The sequence below is a fragment of the Fringilla coelebs genome, assembly GCF_963513975.1.
Source record: "Fringilla coelebs genome assembly, chromosome: 5".
NCBI classification, from domain to species: domain Eukaryota; kingdom Metazoa; phylum Chordata; class Aves; order Passeriformes; family Fringillidae; genus Fringilla; species Fringilla coelebs.
This window is the reverse complement of record NC_140033.1, coordinates 39,515,313-39,532,982: the sequence shown is the minus strand read 5'-3', so window position 1 is coordinate 39,532,982 and position 17,670 is coordinate 39,515,313. Positions and strand designations below refer to the sequence as shown.

The window sequence follows — 17,670 nt, the reverse complement described above, 5'->3', positions numbered from 1 at the left end:
GCACTCACCACTTGGCAGAGATTAGAAAGTGGGCCCTTATGCTTTAAATAGGATATGCATATGCTTAAAGGAAAGCCTACTTAGTGACTGAGGGGCCACTTTCTGAGCTCAGATACAGGGTGTGCTATGCCTGTTTATGGTGTGTAGGGAACCATGATGCTGGGCAGAGATTAGCGTGGCACTGAACCTGCTCTCTCTGACATAAGTTACCTGTAAGTTGATAAATTTTTAAAAATAATTTCTTAAACCTTAGAGGTCAGGTGTTGTTTTCTTCTTTGTAAGTATATCAGCGGCTTTCCTAAGCATTTTTCTAAAGCCTCTATTTAAAAGCCAGTATGCAACTCTGATGTGACCTTTGGTAGGATGATTCACAAGTGGTTTTGGCATGAATAGTTTGATACCCACATTTTTCTTCTTTGTACTTGTGATTGTAAGTCATATGGGGGTAATTGGTTTTGTTTTAGAAGCAACCACAATTCAGTGAGAATGCTACGTCTTTCACATAAGGTGAATTCCTTTGAAGTATCTTCCTATTTACTTGGTTTTGGCTTTGTTTCCCTGTCTTTCTTCCTGAAGAAACACCCTCATCTTTCTGAAGATGAAACTTTGTTTTCTTAGAACTTTATAGTCATCATAGAAGGCTGATTTTAAAACTGTCTTAATTGACAGGAATCCAATGCAAGGCACAGTGGACAAAGCAAAATTTAAATATTTTTAAGTCTCTTTCAGCAGTAGGAAGTCAAAAAGCATTCTGGGTCTTGCCATGAACCTTTTTCACTTTGTACACTGCTGTTGCGCTCACGTGCTGCTCACAAAACCTTCCCTCTGCTGATTAGATAGCATAGAAAAAGACTAGCTCCAGATTTTTCCTAGCTGAAATAGAAAAATATAAAGCTTCTTAGTATTCATTGGGCTAGACAATTCTTTTGAACACTTACATGTACATTAAGATGCTTGTATGCTGAATTACAGGGACTACCTAATTCAAGAGGGTTAACTCCTCAGAGCTTGGATGGTAGATGAAGTCTTTTTTTGATGTCTGTCACGTAAACAGTTCACTGTTGTTACCTCATCCTTTTATTTATGTAGCCTAGTTTCAGGGGGAGTTCCTTATCTTCCAATCTAAGCCATTTTTTCCCTTATGTCATCTTTGCAATATCTCTGCAGTAAATATTCTTTGTCAGCAGAAGCACTGTTCCACTAGGCAGCCTTTGCTTTGGAACAGTTTTGAAACCTACTCATATAGTATAACATTTGCCTGAAATAGCCTAGTTGCTTATTGTAAGTTACTAGGGGATGCATTTCAAAGTTGCAGTGTCCATAGTGTGCGTGTTTGTTTCGGCATGTAGGTCAGTAGTGTTTTCTGTATCAGCTGGAGGAAAGGAGCAAAAAGTATTTTCTTCTCTCTGTGTGTGTTTCCAGGGCTGATGCATCACAGCCAGTAGATCAAAAAGGGCTGCACAGAGCTGTACCATTTTGGACTCTTCTGTGGATAGGAACACATCTGAATAGCCTTCGACACAACTCCTATGATCTATCATCTTCACAACAAAACTGAAAGATCTGAGCCAACTAGACTTTAATGACAGCAACATTTTCTTCATAGTTTCTATAAAATTAGCTTACCAAATTCCTGAAGAAGTCAATATAAAGAGAAAGAAGCCAGTAAACAAAATAAAGCCCATCTTTATAAATGCCTAAACAGAAGCATGTTTGTTGTGTAGCCTACCAAATCCATAGAACAGAAACATTTATGTTAACTGTTACAATAGAAAAGGTCTGGTGTAATTTTGACAGCATCATTTAATAAGCACTGTAATTAATCACTCTTTTCTTAAAGGAATGAATGAGGAAAAACATTCAGTGCTCTCAATTTAGCTACATGATCCTAACCCCAGCTTAGGTAATAGATCCCCAAACAATCATCAAATAAGTTATCATGAAAGCATAAATATTACACCTTTAAGACTAGATCTAGGAAACAATGAAAATTTTTTAATCATGAACATTCTGTCAAAAGTTATTTACTCTTATAACTGACAGAGTCATTTCCATTCTGTACTTCCTGATTTTAGGGCAATTTTATTCGCTGCTGGAAGTAATTTCTTTTAATGAAGAGCTAATTAAAAAATAAAGACTTATCAGTGGAGACTTTTCACTTAGCACAGATCAGCTGCCAGAGAAATATCCATGTCCTCCCACTTACCACAGATGCTGAGCACCCATCTTTTCTGTAGAAGGTGATAGGATATGAGTATGCTCAGAATGTATTGAAAAGGGCCTATGGTTAGCAACACCTCCTGGCAATCATTAACTGAAACAAAAAGGGGGAGAAACAGTTTCTAATTAAAAATTGCTTCTCCAAAGTCAGCTGCTTGTAGCTGTGTATTGCTGAAGGGTGAAATAATTTTTGAAAGAAGCAGACTGAAAAAAATAAACCAAGTTCATAAAACATCAGTTTTTTCAAGTAGAGGCACCTACAGTTTTATGCAGTACTTCTGTCCAAAGGATTGAATATGATCTGTATTTTGGTAATTCCATCAGGAACACTTCCTGAAGGTGGTTGTCTTTTGAAAGCTGCTGTGCCACTGAATACAACTTAAGATACTGGAGTGTGGCATGGGAGCAGAATGAGAAAAATCCTGCATTCTGTCTATAGCAGTTGGATGCTTCTCTGGAGCATGCCAAGCTGCCTCTGCTGGAGACTACTTGCGTGTTTTGATCAAGTCATAATTGTAAATCATAACATAATCAAGAGCTGGTCTTGACACATGGTCTCCATTATTAACACTGGAGACCATCTAAGGTTTGCAGTTGTCAGGAATTACCAGTAAGAATGACAAAATTTCTTCAGTCATGTAATATCATGCTGGATGTAAAATTAGTAGTTTTGGCCACAATTTGCCAATGTCAGTCTGAATTACTGATATATTATAAAAAGTAAGAAACAACCTCATCTCAAGTTGCACAGAAGAAAAGAGACTGAATCACTGGGATGCCATTGCAGTGTAGAGAACTACAGATTTTTCTGTATGGGTATTAGCAACATTAAGTTATTTTTAAGATCAAATCCTAAGAAATTCAGTACTTTCTTATCTAAAGAGCAATATCAAAATGTCAATTTTTTTAAATCCCCTTCAGGAGAAAGTTTCAGGTCACAAAAAGTGTCATCATCCAGAGTAGTTAATTATGCTGCATTTTAGGAAATGTGAAATAAGTCTCGTCATACATTAATCTAGAAAATTTTCATGATGAGCTGACTTGACAAATCGAGAAAAGAAACCAACCCAAAAGTGCTGTGCAACTACCTCTTTATATTTCTGTAAGATAAGAAGCACAGCCACACCACAAAGTTTTAATGCTTAGAAAAGAATAAAAGGAAAACATGGACAGGCTGCATTGGGTCAAAGCCAGTTGCATGAGTTTCTACAAAGCCAAGTGCTGGGTCCTGCCCTTGGGTCACAACAACCCCAGGCAGTGCTGGAGGCTCGAGCAGAGTGGCTGGGAAGTGGCCCAGGGATAAAGTAGCTGGGGGTGCTGGTTGTCAGCAGCTGAATGTGAGCCAGGGTGTGCCCAGGTGGCCGAGAAGGCCAACAGCATCCTGGCCTGGATCAGCAATAGCATGGCCAGCAAGATCAGGGAAGTGCATCCCCCTGTGCCCAACACTGGAGAGGCTGTACCATGAATCATGTGTTCGGTTTTGGGCTCCTCACTAAAGAATGACATTGAGGGGCTGAGTGTGTTGAGAGAATGACTGACAACAGAGCTGGTGAAGAGTCTGGAGCACAAAACTTATGAGAAGTGGCTGAGGGAGCTGGGGTGGTTTAGCGTGGCTCAGGAGTGACCTTATCCCTCTCTCCAAACACCTGGAAGGTGGCTGTAGCCTGGTGGGGTTGGTCTCTTCTCCCAGGCAAACAGCAGAAGGACAAAAGGCAGCGAGCAGCCTTCAACATCAACAGCTAGAGATAACTGAGTGAAATGAAAAGCAACCATTATCCATGGTACCAGTCTGCATTCTCTTCCCAAACACAATGTTGTGTTCTTCAGCCAAAAATGCAACTGTGACGCTGCATCCAGTCTGATTTATCTAAACTGAAGTTTTAGAAATGCTTGGTATTGATCATTCATATCCTGTCTCTAATTTCCCTAAACATCAAATGATTCTCAACAGCAAGACTGGAAATGCGTAAAATCTCTTGCTGTGTTCCATAACTTTAAACCTTCTGGAAAGGCTTAGCATGTTTATTTGCAAGTAAATCAGATAGTGCTAGGAAATGTTCCTGGATGGTCAAACACAATCATCTGTAGTAATCTGTTGGCCCAGACTCTGGCACACTTCTCATTCACACTAATTTATACTTTTTCCAGGCAGTTACTAATTATGGTGTGGGAATGGGACGTTTGCAGGGACCATTCCCAATAAGCAGTTTGCATGCAGGCTCTTTGGACACTTCAGTGTTGACTCACATATTTGTGTACTCTACTGTGCCAGTTGGCCACAACAATTGGGAACTTTCCCAAGCACATTTAGTTTACTCCTATAAATATAGCTTTCCATTTCCCTCTAATGATGTCACAGCCTCCATGCCAACTCTTTTACCTCTTCTGTTTTAGCTTAGACACATTATGCCTGCCTCTTTCTTGCTCCATTAATTGCAACTCTAGAAATGGGCAGTAACAGTGAAACACAGTAATGTTTGGGATGGAATTGCTTGGTAGGATGATATTTGTCTAAACTATAGCAATAAACAATTGAACTAAGAAAGAGTTATTTGAAAGAGTATCCAGGAAAGAGTTTTGTGTGTATTTTAAGTTGCTGGTAATATAAAAACTAATTTTTAGCCCTCCTGAAAAGGGATGGTTTTTTACTATGGAACTTGATCAAATGTGTCATTTTAAATGTAAGTATAGAACTCAGTGTTGCAAATGGATCATTTTGTTCTATTAACCTTTTCTTTATTTTGTTCTAATAACCTTTTATTATATTACCTTTCATATGCATTAAGTGCAAAAATATAATTTCAGAAATGAGGAAGAATTTTTGAAAGTTCTTGTAAAGCAAATTAAGAGTTCACTGGTTATTTTAATATGTGAACAGTTCAAAGACACATGAAGCAATAAAATATCTTGGTTAATTTGCACATAAACCAAAGTTCATCTGTTCAGATATTACAAGGCAGAGTGTATATAATGGAAGCTTATGGGGAGATAATTGCAAATGAGTCATCAGAAATTTTTTAAAAATAAATTCACAAGTTTTATTTTAATTGTTGACTCATCCGCAATTTATTTTCCCAACTGTTCTATCTTGCTTGTCTGTCAAACCCCGTCCATGGTCATCTCAATCTTTTCACTTGAACAGACTGTGCAAATATTAAAAACCATTCTGCCATTAAATAAAATATCTTTCTTGGTCAGTGTCTGAAAACTTTGAGTTAGAATTGTATTTGTGCTGGTCCATATTGCTTTACATGCCACCTGTTTATTCTGAGGTGCAATGTTGTTCAGTCTTAGGAAACCACACTTAACTGCAATTCCAGCACTGCTTTCCATGCACCAGCTGGAAGGTTAGGAGTCTTGGTAAATGGACTGGAGTAGGAGTAAGATAAAGTGTTTCCTTTTGATTTCCATCTGGCTGTGCAGAGAAGGAACAAGATATATTCCATCATGGTAAGCTGCTATCTGGAGATGTAGACACAGATAATGAAAATGATCAGGGCTAAGAAGGAAATTTTAAGTGAAGAGAGGCTGTCAGGATTAGCACTGTTTAGTTAAAGATGAAAGAAACCAGGATGTATTTATGTAAAATGTACCTTCTGTAGAGGAGCTACACTAAAATGTATCTATTTATTTTCTTTTGAGAAGAGAGGCCAGTGGGTGAAGATGAAAGATGATGTATAATTTTTCCTATGGCCATCTTTCCCATAAGATATTGCTGAGAATATGTCCTACATCAGACTCAGGAAAGGACTAAGTCTTTATATGGATAATGCAGGTTAAACCTGTAGTTGGCTCTTTTTTGGTATCTTTTTTTGTTCTTCAAAAGAAAATTCTTAGGGCACTAATGTTTGGGGAATTTTCTACACATGACAAATATGGTTTTACTATTCCATTTACCACAGAGGCATATATTTTGTATGCATTTTAAGTTCAATATATATTGATCTGCAGGTTTTTTAAGATTTTCTCTGCCACTTTAAGAACATACTAATTAACATTATCACTACTTGACACTAATCAAAATTTAAAGCTGCTGCATGAAATGACATGAAATATTATATGTGAAACTCTGTGAAGTTCAAAAAAAACTATGAGCTTTGAATTGTATTAAATGTCTGTAATATCTGTTTAGTGTTCATAAGAAACCTTTCCATGCTGCAGAGAATGTGAAATAAGCACAGATATTGTACTAGGAATTAGGAACTGCCTGGCCTGAGGTTGCTTTATTATTTAACATTGGGGATGTGATTTAACTTGTTTGTGTCACACAAATAAGTGTCCTTTAATAAAACATAAATAATTTTGCAGTTAATTTGCCATGCTCCACATTCTTTTGTATCTTAGTCTGGGATGTTAATCTTCCGTGTGATTATAGCAGCAGACTTAATCTGGATGTGACTGTGAATTTGTTGCTGCAGATGTTGCTCTTCACATAATTTGTTTCAGTAAAATAGGAAAAGCTATTTTCAGGGTTTGTGTGGTTTTAGTTTTGCTTCACATAGTTATAGAAAAATTATTTCTGATAGTAATTTTCCCTTGGGTGTACTTAATCAGTGGTGGGGGTTTTGTCATTGATTATAATATCTTCATGTCATGTTTTGTTAACTTGTTTAACATTCAGTTCAGGCTCCCAGGGTAGGATTCACTGCACCTAACTTCAGATATCTAGAGCGTAGGCTTTTCTGTCTTTACTGCCTCCCACCTCTGTAGTGTGATTCATCTCCAGCTAAAATAGACATCTAAAATAGGTCAGAAACAGTGCCCCTTGAAAGTGCCTGTCTTTATTGACTGTAAAGGGAGCCCACAAGAGACACGGTCTCTTCCACTGCAAATAAAACCTTGCAGAAGATGCCAAGGTTTGCTTCTGCCATTGCTTCCATGAAAGAAAGAAATGCAAAGGCTACCTTCCCTTGGCAAGGAGATTTCAATGTGTCCTTGCTCAATAGCAGCCACATAATTCCCAGCTTTTCTTCTGCTCTCATTCCACCTGAGATTCTCTGTCCATGAATAATTTTCTTCTTTTGATCTAGAAACTTTATAGTCATACCACTAAGCTTTAAGCATTTTCAAAATGAGCTGTGAGTGCAGAACACCAGGCAATAATCATCTTCTCCCATACAGAAGGGACAAGAAGGTCCTGTTAGTTGAGAGCAGTACCCTGTCAGTATCACGGTGTTTAATTTAGGTTTCACTATGTTTTTATGCTTTTGTCAAGTAGCTATTTTTCCTGCCCAAGGGTAGGTTTTTAGACTGTGATCCCGAATAGTAACAGTTCTATCTTCATTTAATATTGGCACAAACGTTTGTTGATTATCAATCCACCTTCATCTCAGTTTTCTACCTTGAGATACAGGTTAAGCCATAAGAATGTTAAGAAGATATACATTCCACTGCTTTTAAGTTTATGGCACTTTTTAGATGCATGGCAAGATGAATCGTGCATAATGCTGCTTAGTCACTTGTATGATAAATTTTGAAGTCATCCTGACTGAATGCAGAAAGGAAATAGATAATAATTTTACTTTTCCTATGTTCTAGAAATATTTAATATCCTATCCTACTTTTTTTTTTCCAAAGCATGTTTAATACAGCAAAAAGGTGACTATTATGAAGATTAAGACTTAGAAAGTCCTTTTTTTAGGATTTAGCAAGTTTTGAAACCACTCATCCTAAATATTGGAAAAATGGTGGGTTTATACTGTTTATTGACTTTTCTTTTAGACTTTCCAGGAAGATGAATAGGGTTACTGAAAATCAACACTAAACCAGCATTAATCAGCATAGCATATTCGGTAATTGCCCAAGACTGAATTGCAAACAAAATAAAAAATAAAACCCAAAAAATATTTAGTTCAATGGGATTCACATTTTCTAGCACTGGGAAAGTATCTTTCAGCTGTATTTTTATATCATTATTTTTTTTCACAGAAAAATGCAACATTTCCTTCTACTTAATATGGCTATGCAGTTGCTGGATCATTCTATATTTGTATAATAGTTTTTAAGGGGAAATGAAAGCGTGCTGAGTCAAGGTCTGGAGCAGCCATTTGCCCACAGGATGGTATTGACTGTTTTGTTTTATAGTCCCCAGGCTTTTCTCTGCTGGAAAGATGATTTTAGACAGTATCAGTACACAAACACTGCCACTGCACTTTTAGAAGGGAAAATGGCATCAAGTGGTTAAGGACAAGCACAGATAACATTTTTAGAAGAGACTCTGCTTTCTACCATGACCACTTACAAGGCCATATGCATGACAATGAAGAAATGTGCACCATAGCAAAGTCTTGAGGTCTTTTCAAGCTAATATGTTATTACTGATTTGTGCCACGCACTTAAAGAAAAAAAAAGGCAATAAAAGGTTTTATTGCTTGTATCTAGCTATAAAAGGGAATTTTACATTATCTTTAGGAGACTACCTTTTGTGAATAAAGTTGGAGCAACGGGTCTGACATTTTCAGACTTTCTCTGTCACTCCGAGCGCTTTGCCTCTCAAGTGTACAGCAGTGAGACCTAAATGCTCAAAATGGCATCAGCAGGGCTGATGTGACTTGAGGGAGGCTATTCAGAGATTGAACATCCTTGAAAATTAGATGAAAGATGTCACTGATTAAACAATTCAATTAGTTACTGCTTTTGGGGATATGACTGTCAATATTAACAGTTTTTCAGCAGATTCCGATTCCAAGGGTTGTGATGCCATTCAGGATTGCTGCTCTTTTACCTTCAGGACAGAAAAGCTACCAGGGTAAATCTACTTAAGGGACTTTCATTAAATAATCAGTACTATTTCAATTTTTTCACAATGTGAAAGAAGGCATGATTATGTAGTTTTATGGGTTTATTCTAGTTATTCTTACTTTTCAAGTTTGTGTTCATTTCATTCAGAAATATATTCGCCGACAGTATAGCATCGCTATAGAACACGAAACAACATGAGTGCACACACTGCTGCTCTCAAGGTGAAGAAAAAGGAAGTTTATTTTCTGACTCCAACATTTATAGATTTCCAAAAGTGACAGTGGATTGGAGGGTGAAAGTGCAACCTCTCCAATGACACTGAACACACCAACAGTCCATCAAATTTCTTCTCCTCCATAAAAGAATGCAAAACAATAAGTTATTTACAGAAAGTGTGTGAGAAAGTTTGCTACAAGAATGTAAACATCAGAAGGCTTAGAAAATCTTAAAGCATCAGAGCAACAGTATAGAAAAATTATGAAATTTTAATTAAGAAAGTAAACAAACAAGACTTCCTTTTTCAAAGGCCTCCTGATATCCACAATCCTTACTCAAGAGAGTATTTCCAGTTCCCATGCAAAAAGTATGGGACTAATCAGTCATGAATTTTAACTTTCAATTCATTTCTGTAAGTCCTTACTCAAAGGACCAGTTTAGCAACTTGCATCACTCATCATGACAAAAGGTACTTTCCAGATGGAGTAGAAATAGAAATAAATAATAAAGACAATTGCTTTGGCACAAGCTTTCCTGACAGCCTCCATCTTCTAGATAAAATTCTGTTACTCATTTTCATTAGTAGTTAACTCTCTGGACACTTTTTATACTTCCAGAACAGGATACATCTCTATGTAAAGATTGCAGAACAATTGCAGTATAAAATAAGATATTAGAATGAAAATAAATAAAATAATACTGTTAGGAAGAAAAAGTGTTTTCTGAAGGGAGGATTGGAAGGTTAGAGAGGATCTCTATTCACAGTAAGTTGTAATGCCTGAACACATTATCTCAAACTTGTATCTTCTTCTGTTTTTCCCTCATAGGCTTTCATCCTATTTTTATCCTCAGGATGAGACACATAATGTAAGATGTTCACTTAAAAAGATAAAGCCACTCTCCTGCTACTGATATATAGGCAATGATTATCATCTTATGTTCTTTCTTAATTTCACTCATCCTTAATGTACTTTGTGATCCTTTGCAGTAATGCACATGATTTAGATTCTACGTTTGCTGATAAGAAACTACTCGTATTTTGCCAAGTGCCATGATACCACTGTGTACAATGTTGCAATATAATAAAGCTTGAAAAACAAAACTGACGCCCAAGTGATGTGACACATAGTGAAATAACAAGCTTACTGTTTACATTATATTTTTTCTACTGTCTGGGATCACATTACTTTGAGGTTTTGGTCTTGACTCATCAAGAGTTAATGTTAGATTTGACCGAAATGTTAAAAATGTTCATAAAGGCACTCGTTTCTTCAATTCTACATAAAAAGTTGTTTTTGATTCCATGGACCATCTAGACTTTTTCATGAAATCTGTAGTCATTCAGAAAACAGAAATGTAGTCCTGGCATCAAAAGTGAGTGGCAGAGGACCATTATATATAGCAAATATAGCTTAATATCTGTGCTATTGGCAGTTGAAACCCAAGAGTTGTGAAGAGAAAAGTAAATATCTTTTCAAGTCAGGTATTAATTAAGTTTCAGAGATAAATCTCTCCATTTTTTGTGGTTTGGTTCACTACACTTTCTCACAACTCTGCCATCTTCTCCTCCTTCAACTCTCACATTATGCCTAAAGTCCAGTATACTTCTCCATATACAAACATTAACTTTTCATTCTATTTCCTTTTTAGATTCACTCAGTCAGGAACTGTCATCAACACATAACTTAAAAATAGATAAAACCAGTGTTTATATCAGGTTCATTTCAATTATCTAATAAGCCTTAAGTATAATCTTGATTTACTTGATAGTTGAATTATACAGAGGAAGCACAGATCCAGTGCTGGGAACTTGAATTATTTCAAGAAAAATGGAATGGTGCTTTGAATATTCCATCCTGGCTTTGTTGAAGAATTGTAAGAATTGATTCTTTGTAAGAATTAATTCTTACATCTGTGATGACCAGAATGTTGTAGGGCAGTGCTGCACAGGAGTCCTAGCTGTGGTCAAAAATTGCTTGTCCAGAATACAAAATAAAGGGAAATACTGTTCCTGCACAAGCAGTCAAATGGTATCTTTTGGATTTAGTGTCATTATGGCTGCCTTCCATATTCTTGATTATGGACTGCATACTTAATAGGTTATATAAAATATATTCTGTATTCATAAACTCACTTAGATATTGAATGAACAATTTTAATTTTATTGACCTTTCATAGCATAGAGAGATTTACTGTTAGTTAAATGAATTCTCATGTTTGCCATTTAAAGGGAAAATGGTAATAAGAGTTTGAAGTTGATTCGTTGATGCTGACTCTATTTTTTTCAAAGTAAATGCAATACCTGGTAAAATATTTCAGTATATGCAAGAAAGCAAGATTACTTTAAAAAGGAATTGTGTTCATACTTGCAGTTCCTGTGAAAGTTTTCTCATTGTTGCCATGCTTGAAAGGGAAGCCATCATACAGAATAAACCTGCTGGGTTACATTTTATCCTTTAGTATTTCTGACATACTAAACTATATAGATTTAATTCTAATGGAAGATATGTTTGTCCTGCAGTGTACTCCTTGTCAAGGGTTGCACAAACCCTTATGTTTAGAGTTAAAATAGGGCTCATAGGTTCATACTGCCTTGGTACCAACACTTGTTCTTGTGACACACTTCCTGGTACAAGCTGGTATTTGCATACTCAGAAAGAACAAAGACCAAAGATGGAAATGTTGAAAATCTGCTCTTAATTAACGAGACAAGATGAAAAAGAGGCTTTACTTACCAATAAGATAAGCTGATATATTTCTATGAGTTTTAAATTCTGTAAGGATTTTCTGTTAGTCCTTGAAGCTTAAAAGGGAGCAAGAATTTCCTGGTTCTGTGTTTCCTTGTCTTTAATTCTCCCACTTTGCTTTCTGGGATCTATTACAGCTGGAAATGGTTACTTTCTGAAACTCATATGTGTGGGTTTTAAACATTCTTTAAGGTATATTCATCAGATTTTGGTTTTGTGTTGCTTTGTTGATGGGGGAAAGAAATATTTTTTGCATAGAACTTAATTAAATAAGCTGAAAGGAACTGTAAATAAATTTGGATATAAAAACCAATTAGATTTCATGTGTGACTTCATGAAGACATTCATTAAAATTTGATATGCAATTGAATATCTTTTATTCAGAACTGTGGTAAACGTTTGACATCATTTTCAGCCATTAATTGTTGGAAAACAGAACTCTTTAAACATTAACATTTTTCAGTTTAAAGCAAAATCTGGATATTTTAAGCCAGATGAGTAATATATCATCTGATACTCCCTCTATTTTGATGTCTACAACAGAAGATAATACAGAATCATCAATGCAAGTACAGTGTTGTCAATTTTGGAAGATTAATAGGGTTTCTCTGAGTCTGTGAAGTAGAAGGTCTAGTGGTTTAATGTGAAAGCTCTCTAATATTCTGAAAATCACACACTCACACTGCTCCTGGAGGAAGACATATTTCTTTAACATGGCTTGCCCTGATAGAGACAGAAATAGAGACAGAAATGAGAATAATATGTGATATAAAGTCCTTGTTTCTGGATAGTTACTCACTTAATTCAATAAGAGCTGGTGATTTAAATCTTAACTCAAAACATCTGCTTTATATTGCTCTACATAGTCTGAAGAGAAACTATATATCACAAGCACTAGCACATTAAAAAGCTGTGTGTGTTCATCAATTTGAAAAAGTGCATCTTGTCTCGGCAGTCAGAAATAGAAGGGTTTGTATTAGTGTCCCTGAATTTTCAAAGTACTTTACATAATCATCTGATATATACATATATATGCCTTCCTTTTGGATGTGTAACTTACTGGGGTTTGTATGTATATGTTTATATCCATATATACACATATATATATTAAAAATATCTTGTGTTTTGTACATACTATCAAATATCATAGGCTACACATTAAAAAATGCACTTCAAAATTATATAATCACACTGAAAATTTGGGAGAATAGTATCTAACTAAAATGTATAATTCAAAATAAATCATAGGATACAGATTCAGTGCTTGATAACTCATACAAAAGTATGAGTTATCAGTGATAACTCATTCAAAAGTAACTGAAACTAAAGCCATCTCAGAAGCATTGCCATATCTCATACTTTTAAGCATGTAGAACTTTTTCTTTTCATGCAGAAAATTTTTTTTCCTCCACTACAAGTCTCCGTTTATGGAATAATGAAATCATTAGTTGGATGATTCATGGGAGAAAACATCATGGGAGCAAATATTTTAGTAGGGATTGCATCCTTTGTAAGTACTTCTGCCACTGAGCTGTAGTCATGATCTTAAGGTGTCTTTCCCTGTTTGTCCTGTTGGGTCTCTTCAGTTTCCTTCAGTTTCATTTTCTGCTCTTTTTTAGTTCATGTTGCTGGATGCCCTCCTTAGTCATTGTTGCATTCAGTTAGACCTGGGAGACCTGGTTCCAGCTCCTTGTTCTGAGGAGATTGCTGAATCCCAGCTTTGGGGCTGCTGGCTTTTCTGAAATGTGAGGCTTTCTGTAATTGTGAACACTCATTCTGCCATGCATCAGCTCGTGCTTTACTGAATTTACTTGTGCTCTAAGTGCTTCCTGACAGGAGGCTAGTTTCATATTTTTCAGAAAAAAACTGCTGTAAAAAAATATTTTCGATCTGAGAATTACACCCAAATGGCATTCTGATTGCATGAGGATGCAACAAGAATATGATGTTGCCTGTGTTGCAGTTAGATAGAAGAAAATTCACAGACTTTACCTTTCCTCACAAGGTGGAAGTTAGTGGAGAGTTAGTACAACTGCTCTGCCTTCTCTCCAGATTTATACAGATTAGATAAAGAAAGATGTTTATTGGAACTGAAATTCAGGCATGGGGGGCTGTTGCCTTTTTTTTTTTTTTTTTTTGTGGCATTGGTGGCAGGGTTTTGAACTGCAAATTTCTTCGCCTAGGCAGGAAAGCCAAAACCACAGATAAAAGACCAGGAAGAGTATTTTGAAAAACATTTTTCAAGTAACAGGCAGCCAAGACATGGTGAACAGTGATCCCAGTAAGAGCTCCCAGTGGAAGGCTACAGCTAAAAAAAGATGTGCAGTCCAAGAGGAACAATTAGGGAACTGGGAAGTCTAAATACAGCAGTAGTGTTATGATCATGAAAGGCATTATTGTAACTGTGACTAGAGTAGTTGGGTTTAACTGTGAATTACCTACCTTAAGATTTAGCACATGCCAGTATGAGAAATGAACTGAGTTTTCTATATCCCTGGTAGAAACAAGGATTAAAGTTATGAAAGTTGAAGCAAGAGAAGTTCAAGCTAATAGGTACAGTTACCCAGCAGTGAAGGTACTTGTCTGTGGAAGGAATGTACATGGGATTTTGCACATGAATTCTTCAAATTATGCATTGGTGAGGAAAATCTGATGTAAACTTCTTTCTTCTTCCAGGGCAAACCATTTTAAATGTCCATAAAAAAAACTTTATTGATTGCATTGTGGAGAAATAGCACGTGTTTGGTAGGCATATTATAAAGAAGAAAGTATCAGCTCATAGTAAAAGATTCTCTACTCAGATTATAAACAAACTGGTATCTTTCATTTGACCACTGAGGGGCCTCTCTGCTAATACAAGCATCTAGATCTTCTGCAAGAGGAATCAAAGAGGGGAGAATACACTGTAATCTGAAATCTAGGTCTTCAGAAAATGTTCCAGAGAGTAGTTTTGCCTTGATTATGTAAATGTTATAGAAGCCATAACATGGTAATTATAAGAAATTTTTATGAATAGGTATGAATAGGATCTGAGAAGATTTTTTTCTTTTTGGCTTACAAAAATAATATTGCAGTATGCATCACTCTGACACATTTAAACAGAAAGACATCTCTGCATCTTTTCCAACTCCTTTCACAGTCATTTTACTTTAGAAGCTGCATTATCTCCTATTGCTAAAAGCATTAGGATAAAACAGAATAAAAAACACAGGCAGCCTGGCAACTCACAAGGCTTTTAGAATTTTGACAAGCTCCTTTTGAAAGTACCATTTATTAAGTGGTTTTTCTGTCTCTTTTAAACCTTGTGAATAAAATACAAAGTGCTTGACAGAACATGCAAAGTTAGTTTTGCAACTACTTTACAATTTTACTCTTTTCTGTAACCCTACTTTTAAATTTTTTGTAAATTGAACACCTATTTTCGTGTTGCTGAAAGGTGCCAAGTTCTTTGAATATTACTTTCCTTACCATCTTCATGTAGTTCAAATGATCTGTGTTTGAAGAAAAGATGTGGTGAATGATTTTTGAATGTTCAGTGCAGGTGTTCACAAGTATTACCAGGTTTAAAAAATAACTCCTTAAAAACATCTTATGTATAGCTAATGAATTCAGCTGTAAGTCTGTGGCTTTGCTAAGCACAGTAACGCTCAGAATAAAATCCCAACCTTATACCTAGCAATGTTAGGTAAACCTTTCTTCAAGAGAGATTCAGACTGAAGATGAGGAAAAAATAATTAGGAAAAAAATGACAAAAGAGAGGCTTATAAGGTGTATTATATTTAAACTGACTATAGCTCTGTAAACAGTCTCACAAATATGTATTTCTCTCCAGTAGTAGCACCAAAAATTAGGAAATGTAAAAAATACTAATTTGGAGAGCAATGCACAATTTATTTTTTTTTATAGGCAAGACAGTTAAAATGACAAAAAAAACCCCACCTTTTTGTTATTTAAAGCAAGTTGTATGTGTTAACATAGCTGTCAGCAACTGAAATGATAAAATTATCGTTGTTATCAAATACAGCTATAAACTGAACACGAGGCATGCTTCAGGTTAGTCAGAAGAGGTCCTCTGTTTTTCACTGTGCATGCTTGCTTGAAATGAAACTGTGTTTTATTGGTTAACTGGGATGCTTAGCATAATCACTTTGCAAGGCTGTGGTGGAGGGAGGTGATTATCACTGAGAACAGATGGGCAGGTCCAGAGCGTTGCCAGATTCTGCACAAGCTCCATGTACTGTAGGTTCTGGCTCTCTTTTCTTTGGCATTTCTAATTTTTATTCATCGTGCATATTACAAGGGGCTAGCTGAGCTAGAGGTCAGGGAGCAATGACCTTACAGTTTAGCTCACAGACGCAGGAGTGAGGGATTCAAAGCGCTGTCACTGTACGCCTGAACGGATGGGGCAGACGGAATTTTGTCCAATTGCCTCCCTAAATGTATAAAAGGATTTGTCTCCGAGCTTAGCACTCTGCTCTGCATCTGTAGCTCTCTGTGGATTGTATTGTGTGTGACCAGAAATGATATTCTCGGATATGAACACTGTCTCTGCCTCTCCTAAAGTGCATCCTCCTAATGGGACCCGGTTTTATACTTTTCAGGTAAGTGAACTTTAACAAAACTGAAAGGATTTAAAACGATAGGTAAACTTTGAGTAAGAGTAGCTAATATGTTAAGAGGCTTATGTATTCATTAGTTTTGTATAGGTAGGAGAAAAAAATGTAAGAAATCAATATCATCACAGTAAGTTTGCTGCCTTAAAAAAATCAGCATGTAATTGCTCCTATACTAACACAAATTACATTCTTTATGATTTTGCTATTGTTTGTGTTTTCCAATAATAATATCATCTAGCAATTAATTAGATTTATAGTTCCTTACATGGACCCACACTGTCTTTCTGTTTAGTTCAGATAAGCACTCTGTTGAAATTACCAGAAATTCCAAAGTCATGTTATACAAAATATATTTTAAAAACTTTGTATGTTGTACCTGTCTGGATTTCTTTAATATTAATCCTGAATGTAATTTCATGCTAGCTGATGCTTAATTTGATTCCTGTGAATAGTAATACATGTGCAATTAATAAAACAGCAGAATCTATTAGTAGGATTATTAAGGTTCTCAATTTTAAGCCAAGATTTGCCTCAAATAAGGTAAATAAGGTTGTGTGCTTAGCTAAAGGTAAAAAATGTATTCTATCCTCTGTATTTTAATTGCAAACCAATCTAATTACACACATCTTCCAGCAGCAGTTCATTATAAGTGATTTTCAGTATCTTGGCTCCGAGAAACTATGTAATCCTACGCTAAGATTAAACAAGAATAAAAAAAACCCTCACACACACCCCTGCCCCAGATGGTCCTTAGAGCATTTTGGCCCTGCAGGGCAAATCAAACACTCCGTTAACTTAAAGTGGCAACAGCTTTTTCAGCTCAGCCTCTGATACAGTTAGGATTTAAATATCCTTCTTTTCCTGATTGCCTAGCTGGTTTGTGTTTTTCATTACTTTTGCTATTATAGAGGGATTAATTTATATGTAATAAAGCCTGTGTATACAACCAGAACAAGCAATCTGAAGCAAAGATGATCATTAAAGTTGATTATAAAATAAATAGCAAACTTCTATTACAAAATCCAGGTACAGCATTCCTTAGGTCCAATAATTGCATTTCTTTCTTGTCTCCTTTGAAATCCATTGTTTTTAATTGTACTGTCTTGCCCTTCTTACAGTGGTGTCAAATG

The 17,670-nt window shown here is 35.9% G+C and overlaps 1 protein-coding gene across 5 annotated transcripts in view; it reads left to right on the top strand.

Moving 5' to 3' along the window:
• The window catches only part of PPFIA2 (PTPRF interacting protein alpha 2), a gene marked incomplete at both ends in the record, with an annotated part of 273,973 nt that overhangs the window by 68,843 nt on the left and 187,460 nt on the right, over positions 1-17,670 (top strand). For 2 of the 5 annotated variants that reach the window (XM_084206213.1, XM_084206212.1), the window contains one exon: positions 16,445-16,525. The exons of the other annotated variants lie outside the window; for them this stretch is intronic. In XM_084206213.1, the coding sequence (XP_084062339.1) occupies positions 16,445-16,525 (81 nt within the window). Of the gene's footprint in view, positions 1-16,444; positions 16,526-17,670 lie in introns of those variants that run through there. 5 annotated transcript variants of the gene reach the window in all.